The sequence below is a fragment of the Marmota marmota genome, unplaced genomic scaffold, assembly GCF_001458135.2.
Source record: "Marmota marmota marmota unplaced genomic scaffold, marMar, whole genome shotgun sequence".
NCBI classification, from domain to species: Eukaryota; Metazoa; Chordata; class Mammalia; order Rodentia; family Sciuridae; genus Marmota; species Marmota marmota.
Window position 1 is genome coordinate 41,028,274 of NW_026000174.1, and position 11,005 is coordinate 41,039,278.

The 11,005-nt window shown below is 40.4% G+C and overlaps 1 protein-coding gene across 2 annotated transcripts; it reads right to left on the reverse strand.

The window, feature by feature from the left end:
- Nucleotides 1-354: 354 nt before the first annotated feature.
- Kcna4 (potassium voltage-gated channel subfamily A member 4) lies at nt 355-11,005 on the reverse strand. 2 transcript variants are annotated; one of them, XM_015477732.2, is made up of 2 exons: nt 10,912-11,005; nt 355-7,865 (listed from the first exon to the last, which is right to left on the reverse strand). In XM_015477732.2, exon 2 carries the CDS (start codon nt 7,089-7,091, stop codon nt 5,127-5,129), a length of 1,965 nt encoding a protein of 654 aa, XP_015333218.1. In that variant the 5' UTR covers nt 7,092-7,865; nt 10,912-11,005; the 3' UTR covers nt 355-5,126. The 2 variants fall into 2 exon arrangements, with proteins under 2 accessions (XP_015333218.1, XP_048644482.1); XM_048788525.1 differs by having other exon boundaries at nt 10,553-10,978.

Below are 11,005 nucleotides of genomic sequence, written 5' to 3' on the forward strand. Positions count from 1 at the left end.
CTGAAAGGGAGATGCTTGAGTCTCACTTATACCTTCATCTCCTTAGTATTTTCAAAGCAACCAACTCACGTCCAGGTGTTAATGTATTTACCCCTAAATAAGGTGACCATATTTCCTGAACCTCAAATTTGACCATATACCAGATATGTAATAAACACTTTTATGAAGAAGACATTGTGAGAAATCAGGACTGCTATGGAAACAGAAAACCAAGCCAGAAATAAAACTCATATCACAGTCCTAATCTTAATTTACTTTTCAGAAGTACACATTCCCATTTATTGCAAAAAAAAAAAAAAAATAGCTCTGTTTCCTTCAATCTTGAATGCAAACCATTCCATCAACCTTTTTTTCCAAACAGGAATGCTGAGTCCCATACTAGAAAGCAGGGTGGTTCTCTAAACCACAGTGGTTACATTTTTCTGGAAAACCTGTGCTTAATATCAAGTTTCTTTTCAGGTAGGAAAACCAAGAGGTACCTTTTGTCCACATCAAATGTCCCTTGTAGAATTCAGAATGACTTTTGGGTCAAGAAGAGTTCCTGGAACAGGCTCTTTTGTCACTGTATGACAACCCGTAATCATTCTAAACTGTATCAATAAAAAAAAAAAAACACAAAAAGGGATGTTACAGTCTGCACTATGCACGTTAGCACACCACCACAGGCTCATTAAAAATGTAAACCAACCTAGGTGTGTTTCCCACTTTACATAGTACAAGCTGCATTGTTAGTGTTAAAAATTCATCAAAGACCTGGAAATTAACAATGGATGACACCATTTCTGATTTTATTGGAAGGTTAAGTGTTATAGCTATTCTAATGCAATGAAAAATTATTTTCCATTGATTAGCTGCTTTAAAACTGGAAAACATGTATCTTAATTTACAGTATTTTTCTTAGTTATATCTTATTCACATGTGGGTTCTATTTCAACACACATTTAATGGAGAGAGTCTCTCACAAAGCTTCAGTAATCAGTTTGAAAACAAATGTGACAAGGAATGCAACTCCCCTTGTGAAATATTCCATGTGTCTAAGCATAAATGAGTTCTCTAGCACAGGTCAGAAGACTGTTTACTGTCAGAACTGTACTACAATAAAGTAAGAAATCAAAATGTTTACTTACCAACTTTCACCATACGTATTCAACTGGAGACGGAGTGACTTTTTCATAAAGTGAATCCCCTCCCTTTAGAAGTCTTTAAAATAAATAGCTTCAAGATACATCCTATTCATTCAGTTTACAGTCTAAAAAAATCACAAACTCCTGGTTCTGCAGTTAAACTAACAGTGATATTTTTAAACTATTATGCTGTTATGAGTTAACTAAAAAATCCAGGCTGATACGACTTGACAGGTATTTAGAAATATCAAGGGAGTCTAATATTTTCATCAATTCCATAGCAGAATTTTGGTGCTGAAGGGCACCAAGTGATCATGTGGTTTAATATCCTGATTTTACACTTTAAAAAAAAAAAAACAGAAGGAGAAGGAGAAGAAGAAGAAAAGAAAAAAGAACCCTGAGAATCAGGAGATGAAATGATTTGCCCACAGTTAACAAGCCAGTACACTTGATTCCCTGGACCAGCTGTCACTCCTCTGGCACCCACCAATTCCCTTTCACAGAAATCAAAAGGAATATTTATTCTTCCTCTCTTCCCCATAACTGTTGGGCATAACTGCTTCCTTTTCAGACATTGGCAAAAGAGAACAATGCATCCACTCTTGAAAAGATTTTGATTAGGATGACCCTCAAAGTGTAACATTTATTATCATCTGAAAAGCAACTAAAGGATCCCAGATCTCTAATTGGCATCATTTCTCTTTAGTCTTACAATCAAACTTGTATGGTGGCCTCTTAGAAGACAGAGTTTCTTTAATCAGTTACACAGAGGCCCTAGGAGCATTTTCCTCAGTATAGAATTTTCACGAAGTGTTGTAAACCACATTGGGTTGTTTCAACTTGGAAAAATGTTGTAAAATTCACAGTTACCCCAATGTCCTGCCTTCACACATCTTCTGTAGTGAAATGCTCCATATAGAAAGGTCCCTATGCATATCTTGAGGGCTGAAAAGCTTTCTTCTCAGTGTAGAGCCAAGATCCAGACACTCTGAAATAAATGCATTTTGCAGGGGTTGGAGCAAGGGGTGAACATACCTTTAGCAACAAATAATATTTGGTTTGAAAGTTCATGACTGTCACTTCTGACTTTCTTACCCTAAATAAACCATGTTAGATAAAGGATTCCTAAGTGACCATATTTTCAGGAATCTCAGAATTATCGACATAATATGTATAATCCAATAGACTTTTCAGTTAAAAAGGAAATGTCACAGAGACTATGAAATTCAGTTTTTCATTTCCTTCTTAACACCATCACATCATTGCTATTGCCATTATAGAATGCTCAATAAGATCCTAAGCTAGAGAGCCCATAAATTGTTTTAAGATATAATCTCATCTACATGGGTATGACATAAGAATGTGATCCCTGATGCAGAAATGCAGAATTAACTCACTCACTCTTTCTTTCTTTCTTTTCTTTCTTTCTTTCTTGATACCAGGAATTGAACCCAGGTGCACTTAACCACTGAGCCACATTCCCAGCCCTTTTTTAAAAATTTTATTTAGAGACACGGTCTCAAAGAGTTGCTTAGAGCCTCACTAAGTTGCTGAGGCTAGCTTTCAATTCACAAGCCTCCTGCCTCAGCCTTCTGAGCCACTGGGATTAAAGGTATCCACAACTGGCTCAGAGGTGACTTCTCATTTCATGATATGACTGATATCTTCCCCCTAAAAGAAGAAACCTTGTGTGTGCAAATCAACTTCTTGTTAGGACACCAACATTAAAGAAATAACCCATTATTTTTACAGTATTCTGACAAAGTATCTGAAGCTCCTGGGTTCTACAACCCTTTTTCTCTAAGCAAAAGTTAAATAATTTAGACCTAACATAGGCATTTGTAGGAAACTCAACATTTCAGAGATTTCAAGGGTTCTCTTCTCATTCACTTTCCATAATCTGTGATGTAACAAATTTTATGTGTCCTCCCCTTTTTATTAATGAGAAATTTTGGTACAGAGATGTTAAGTGACCTTTCCAAAGGAACAGTAACCAATCCAAATAGCCTTATCTCTCATTTAACACTTGTTACATTTTTGCTCAATATCTAATATATTAAACATCATCGTTGCAGTCTTAATTAAAAACAACATTTTCTAGTTTTGTTACTCTCTGTTGTTCACTATTGATCTTTGGTTTTTACATTCAAACAAATCTGCTGAATGCTGTTTCTCCTTCTCCAAATGGAGTTCTAGAAAACTGCCTCTCAGTGATGGGGGAAGGGCAGGGTAATGATAAGGATCTACTTTTAACCTTAACAATGGATTTACTTTGAATTTCAAATATTATTAAAGAAGAGGTAAAATTTAGCAAAAAATGGCGTAGGTTAGAAAAATTTGAGAAAAGTGATTCTAGGTCATTTTTCATTTTTAGTTCACAGTTTTCATAATGCATTGTGTGCTAAAATAGTCTGCATGTTATTTTTTCCCCAAAGCTCAAGGATCAGGGTAACCATTTTAAAAAGAATAGAAGCTAAAAAAAAAATAAATAAATAGAAAAAAACATTGGAGAGTCAGGCCTCCAATGTATGTTTTCTAACTTACATCCCATTAAGACTTAGGAAAGGTGGAACACCAGTTATTACTCACATTCTAGAATACCTTATTTTGAGTTAAATGCAGTTACATGTGTCATAAAATCCTTTAATAATGATGATAATGATGGTGATATGAAACCAAATGTTTTGACAAAATACTTCCTTACATCCATGTGAGCAAACAGAATACTAAAATCTGAGGTGAATCCCCACCATTCTGCTCTCTGTAGCTGCACACACACACAAAAAAAAAAGCATAAACTTAATAAATCCATCATTTATGTTGCACATTTAATAGAAAAAGATCTTAAGCCATAATCACTGTAGCTGCTGGGCATCGTATTTCTTCAAGAATTCTTTCAGTGCATGCATTAACTTTGGTTAAATTATTCTGGATTTAAAAGGCAGAAGAAATATTTAAAATAGTATTGTTTCTGAAGCATCATTGTAACAGATCAATTTCAGAAGATTCAGTTGCTAAACTTTACTTCATCGTCCCTTTGTAGATCAGTTATTTAGATTTTAAAATTGGAGAGAATCATGTGCTGTTGTTACCTGTGTGGTCATTAATCTCACATAAAGAAGAGAACAATAAAATAAGACTAAGAAATCATTCTTCAATGATTGTCATTGAACTGTTACATTAGTAAACATTCACAGTATGAAGTCTCTCTCAATCTTCAGCATAGAAAGTAGTGCAAAAGAAAAAAAAATCCAGTCCTGTTACCTGTGAACAATGCTTGTTACATTTTCTCCAATTTCATTTATTCCATAATGTTAGGCATTTGCTATCATATCTTCCCAAAATTAATAATAAAATATAATCAATTTCTAAAGGCCCCTACAGCCTTTTTAAAAGTTAATTTCCAGTTAAAAATAAACTTTAATTAAATCCAAGATAAAATTGTGACCTATATTCTATTAAATAATTTGCTTTCTTTTTTTTCTACACAATAATTCTTACAATTTTTAAAAAACAACTACAGAATCCAAAGACATAGGAGATGCTATTAAAGCACTGATAAATGACTGTTCAAATTCATTAGTTCTTACATAGTAAATACTTCAAAATGCCAACTTTTCCCATCACTGCACAATTACCAACAACGTTGACAATTTACTTACACATACACATGTACACACACACTCACATACACACACATTCTCTCCATGGAACCATCTGTACTATTAACATCTTTTCCAGTTAATGTGCAAAATACTTGCATTCTAATAAAAAATATAAAGATAGATTTGCTCCTATTTAAGCCTCCCTCTTCTCCAAGATGTATCCTTTATGTGATATGTAATACAAGTTTAGTAACAATTATGCCATGTATTACCATTAAATGGCGTACTACTGTATGCATTGGACTCATTTGCATATTTCATTTTCATAACTGCACTCTCTATGCATAAATATATTTGGAGATGCTGGGGGAGGGCAGTGGAGTGTGGAGAGAGCGACTCACACATCAGTCTCCACAGCCTTTGCATTAGAACAGTTGTTTTTATCTGTCTCACTGTCATCCCCCTTGCCCTGACACTTCTCCTCCTTTGCACACAGAGACTCCTTAACCCCTTCTTCCATCTCTAGATACTCTGACTTGTCCCCCAGGGAAGAAGAAGTGGAGCTCCGAAATTTCTTGAGCAAATTAGAAGGGAGGTATGGGCAACTGACTGCATTTTGTGTCAGCTGCGTCTGTTCCTCATTTTCAGTCTCTCTGTGGTAGAAATAGTTAAAGTTAGAGACAATCACTGGCACTGGCAAAGCAATGGTTAAGACACCCGCAATGGCACACAGGGACCCCACGATCTTGCCCCCCACAGTGATGGGCTTCATGTCCCCATAGCCCACAGTTGTCATGGTTACCACAGCCCACCAAAATGCATCTGGGATGCTTTGGAAATGAGTGGTGGGTTCATCCGCCTCTGCGAAATACACAGCGCTGGAAAAGAGGATAACCCCGATGAAGAGAAAGAAGATCAGAAGGCCCAGTTCCCGCATGCTGGCTCTGAGGGTGTGGCCCAGGATCTGCAGGCCCTTGGAATGTCTGGAGAGTTTGAAGATCCGGAACACTCGGACCAGACGAATGATCCTGAGGATGGCAAAGGACATGGCCTGTTGCTGTTGACCATTGCCACCCCCCTGCTGCTGGGCCAGGTCGGTGCCCAGGGTGATGAAGTAAGGCAAAATGGAGACAATGTCAATGATGTTCATGATGTTTTTGAAGAAGAGTGCTTGGCTAGGACAAGCAAAGCAACGGACCACAAACTCAAAGGAAAACCACACGATACAGACTGTCTCCACGATGAAGAAAGGATCGTTGAATATCGTGTGCCCTGAGTTTTCCAGGTGGTGTGCCGAGGTGTCGTTCAGCAACCCACTGTGCCCACCAGCACTCAGTGCCATGACCAGATCCCTGTCGTCCCTGAACTCAGGCAAGGTTTCCAGGCAAAAGATGACAATGGAGATTAAGATGACCAGGACAGACACGATGGCAATGCCCCTGGCAGGACTGGAGCTCTCTGGATATTCAAAGAGAAGCCAAATCTGCTTTTTAAATTCATTCTCTGGCAGGGCCCTGTCCTCCTCTTCTCTCACAAAACCCTCATCCTCACGGAACTTGAGCAGGGCCTCATCTCCCAACTGATAGAACTTCACCTCCTCAGTGAAGATATCAAAGGGGACGTTGACTGGCCTCTTCAGGCGGCCTCCTGACTGGTAATAATATAGGATGGCATCGAAGCTGGGTCGGTTCCGGTCAAAAAAATACTCGTTGCGCAAAGGGTCAAAGTACTGAGTCCTCTTCTCGGGGTCACCCAACAAAGTCTCTGGAAACTGGGCCAGAGTTTTCATCTGGGTCTCAAAGCGTAGGCCAGACACATTTATCACCACACGTTCACAACAGTCACTATAGCGGACTGAACTGTAGCCACCACCACCCCCTTCATCCTGAGGCAGCAGGTCTGTGTAGGAACTTTCCTCACCATAGTCATCTTCACTATAGTAAAACCTTCCCTCCTCCTCCTCCTCTTCCTCCTCCTCCTCTTCTTCCTCCTCCTCACTCAGCTCCCTCAGGATCTTCTCCTCAGAACCACTGGGCATCAGGTCCGAGCAGTGAGGAAAGCTGCTCTGCCTGTGGTGGACTTTCTTCTTCTCAGGCCTCTGTCGCCTCCTCCTTCGACTACCCCTGCTACTCTGAGGGTCGTGGGAGGTGCAGGCCCCACGTGTCTGGTGGTGGTGGTGGGACCCCCCACCAGAACCCCCGCTGCCTTCAACAGCAGCAGTGGCAGCTGCCACAGCAGCAGCTGCAGCTGCCCTGGAGTGAGCAAGCCTCTCCCGCTCCCGGGCCCGGGCCTGGGCTGCATAACCATAAGGCATATGACTGTTGCACCCTGAGCTCTCCGCACTCACCATTGCAACCTCCATGGTGGTGGTTGTGGGAAATGGCTGGTTCCAGTTGTAGAAGAAGAGGAAAGAAAAATAGGGCAGCTTCTTTTCTCACCAAATGAAGGTAAGTTTGGAACCCTTAAGCAGATTGCTTGGAAGACTAAGGATATTTTCAGTCCAACTTTGCATTTTCTGTTTTTAAATCAGCACGCCCCATGCTCTCTCTTCTTGGGGATTCAACATTGCTCTCCAGGGCTTGGCTAGTCTAGATACATAGCCTAGCACTCTTCAAAACTAAGTCAGAAAATGTTGGTATCTCCTGAACATCTATGTTTTGGGATAGATGTTCAAATTTGGAAATATGTCTGGGATGCGGTCGGTAATGATGCTGCAAGATTCAAAAGCAGGAAGTATCTGACAGCCAGCAGTTGTGCCTAGAAAATGAAATATATTTTTCTGCCATGGAAATTGTCCAAATCCTGAGCCATCAAATTTAAATAAATTGCAAATAAATGTTTTGTCTTAGCACTTGCCTTCTAGTGATGGTTTGACCCATGTTAAGATGTGGCTTAAAGTATGTCCATCCATTGCTGCTCAGTCTATCAAGATGATTCTCCAGCCTCTGCCCTTAAGTTCATAAAAGGCTTCCTGGACCCACAGGCAATGCCAAGCTGTAGACAGAGGCAAAGACCTTGGGAGGTAGAGAAGGTACAAGATGAGGTGTCATCAGATGCAAAAACTGCTCTGAGGTCTCCATAGAAATTAAGGGAATGCAAAGCATCCTTCAGCTAAAATCATACAGAAGCTCTTCACCTGAAAAAGGTTGGGAAACAAGCATAGGGGAAAAAAAGAGGAATGAAATCATAAAGAGCCAACTGAGAATTTTACTTCACATACACTTCCTTCTCTGGTCCTCAGGCAAATCATAATACACAAGAAGAGACCATAAATTTTCAAGAGTGTGGGGCAGACTGCTCTTAAATCTCTCTCTCTCACTCAACAACCTTCTCTCCTTCTTCTTATTATTTCAGCTCAGTCTACTTTGCAACAACTCAAGTATTTTCTCCTCTCCATTCTCTACCCACATGGCTCTGCTTCCCTTTTCCCTTCCTCAGTGCCAGGTTTTAACACTCACTATCATTCTCTTCCTTCCACAATCACAGTGTTGTTACTTGAAAGCTTCTTCCATCATTCATTTATCTGAAGGCATTTTTTAAAAAAGTTTCCACTCATAAAATATTTCTGAATTTAGCGCCCTGCCATTTCTCTCTATCTTGTCTGAGGAGTAGAGAAGTCAGTAAAAGGGGTGTTTTTCAATGCAGCTTCTACTACTTGAATGAGCTTCAATCACCTCATCTACAGAATGGAGACAACACAATACGAACACCCCCACCCCACCTTTGTAAGGATCAAGTGAGATAATGGGAGTTGACAGAATAGCACACCATGCATAATGAATGGCAATAAACACTGGCAGTTATGAATAACAAGACAGTAATCTATGCTTTATTGTCTATCTACCCATTCTCAAAGGCACATGTCCTATGCTACCATTTGTAGCAGGGGAAAGATGGAATGTGAGAACATCCATAGCATTCTGACACTCCCCAATGGTGGTATGAAGTTGGCATTCCCTGACTCCCTGAAGCATGCCCCTGTTGTTTTTCTCTTCCCCAGATTCCTATCACCCCCATCCTAGAAGTTAATCCTAGTTTCCACATCTCTAATAATCATCTTCTCTCTTTGCACTTCCTCCATGTTCACCTTAATGGTTCCTCCAACACTCTTCTCAAGGAAAGATCGCCTTATTTTTTAAGTCCTATTTTGTGTGGACTTTGCTCTTGGCCAATCACACTTTATACCCTTATAATTTAACCTGTGTCTCCTACCCTCTGTCTTCTCCCTACACCTTCATTTCCAATCTCCCACATCCTGCTCCCAGTAGTCCCAATCATTTCCCACTGTCACCTGCTATCCCTGACCCTTCTTCTTTAGTTTGCTCTCTCAGGTCAAGTGAATTCATCTCCTCAGCTCCAACCTATAAAACCTCCTGCCGTGTGTCCTATCTCCTCTTGATTCTTATTTTCACTCTGTCCGACAGGACTTCTAAGAATGCAGAGGATGACCCAGGGATTTGGAGAGGATGATGACAGCCAGAATGCAGGGCATCCACTAGCTTCTATTACTGGAAACACTTGGGAAACGTAGAGAAATGGCTTTCTGAAGCCATTAATAGGGTTCAGCTCTTGACCACCTGCTGATCTTGTCTACCTTGCAACCTAAACAAGCTCACATTATGAAGTAACAAGGAGGGAAGTGGCAAACAGAGAGCATCCCAATCACACACATTCTCATAGGATAAGAGTGGAGACTGATGGAGCCTAACCCACTAAATATACCTCTGAAGGTATCTTGTGTGACATTCCCCTTACTTCTGCCCAACTTTGAACATTACATACTTGGGAGTGTTTACCATTAGAAAGTCTCTAAATGTTTACTTATAAAGCCACCTAGAGATTACATTCACAGTGGAGTGTTAGGCCAATATCCCTTAAAGACTTGCACAGGCCAAATAGCCCAAGAGTTTGCTCCGTTTCTTCCCCAACTCCTACCAACAGTTATAATGCACTATTTAAATATAGTCCCAGTGTAATTGAAGTGCCATATATTTGTACACTATGCACACCCACTCCCACCAAAGTCACTCCCAGAATATGATGAATTACAGGGCCTTATTCACCATCAACTCTGAGAAAGATCTAGCCCTCCTCTTCTGCTCCACACCAAATAATTTCTTATTTATTTATTTGCATGATTTTATTAGGTTTAGTTTATCTAACTCCCTCCTTCACCTTACAAAAAGCAAACTGCCTTCCTTTTGATTGGATTCCAGTTACCTCACTGTTCCTGATGAAAGAAAAAGAAAAGAAAAAGAGAGAGATACATAAAGAGAAAAGAAGAGAAGTCACCCTCCCCAAAAAAACAAACCAGACAGGCTCAAAAATCTCTCTTCCTTCTCAAGGTATTCATGTTAAGACAATCTATTCAGATTCCCAGGACCCTTCATGGGAGAGACCTTTGCAGGGGAATTTCCCTTCCTTTTTAACACCACTGAACTAGTGGGATTTTGCAGACTATCTCTTTCTCAATCCCTGTGCCCCCAAAACCAGCCCAGCATCCTACCCCTCCTCCTCTCATCCCCCAACAACAAGGCTGTTTTCATCTCTCAGTGCTAATTCCTGCAACTGTGTTAGGGTGGTACCTGAATCTTTTCTGAGAGAGAGAGAGAGAGAGAGAGAGAGAGAGAGAGATACACACATACATACATATACATATATATGGATATGGATATATACATATATATCCATCAGAACCAGAAAGGCCAACACTATAAGAAATGTATACTTCAATGCACGCCATTTACACAGTCCCTATGGGTTGCTCAAATGCTCAGAAAATGCACGCAAATCCAGAATGTTGGGAGAGGCATCAATACAGACCCGTTCACCAGCTGTTCCCAAATGAAATGAACCGGTGAGGCTGGGATGAGGCAAAATGCTGCTAAATCTAAATCCCACCTCGTTGAAAAACGACATCTTTAATTGCACCTTCGCCGCCCAGACCTAGGTTCCCGCTTGGGCACATTAAGCAGGGCACACTTACCCCATCCTCGGGTTGGCCCCCGGAGCGCCGCGTAGCATCTGCACCTCCCTTCTCCCACCTCCTGGTTTATTTTTAACCGCCTTCCATTCATGCCCTTCTGTCACATTCTCGATATTATTTATCCCTCAAATATCCACAGTTTCTTAACAGCTAAAAGAGGAGGGTGGAGAAAAGATAAGAAAGGTATCATACTCACCATTCCCAGGAGGGGTGAAAAATAAAATAAAGAAAATCCCCCGTTGATTTGTTTTTTCCCCCTCAAGCTGCAACAGCTGGAGGAGGGGAAGAAT

Coding starts and splice junctions, on each gene's coding strand:
- Kcna4 (XM_015477732.2), bottom strand. CDS start 7,091: ATGGAGGTTGCAATGGTGAGTGCGGAGAGCTCAGGGTGCAACAGTCAT.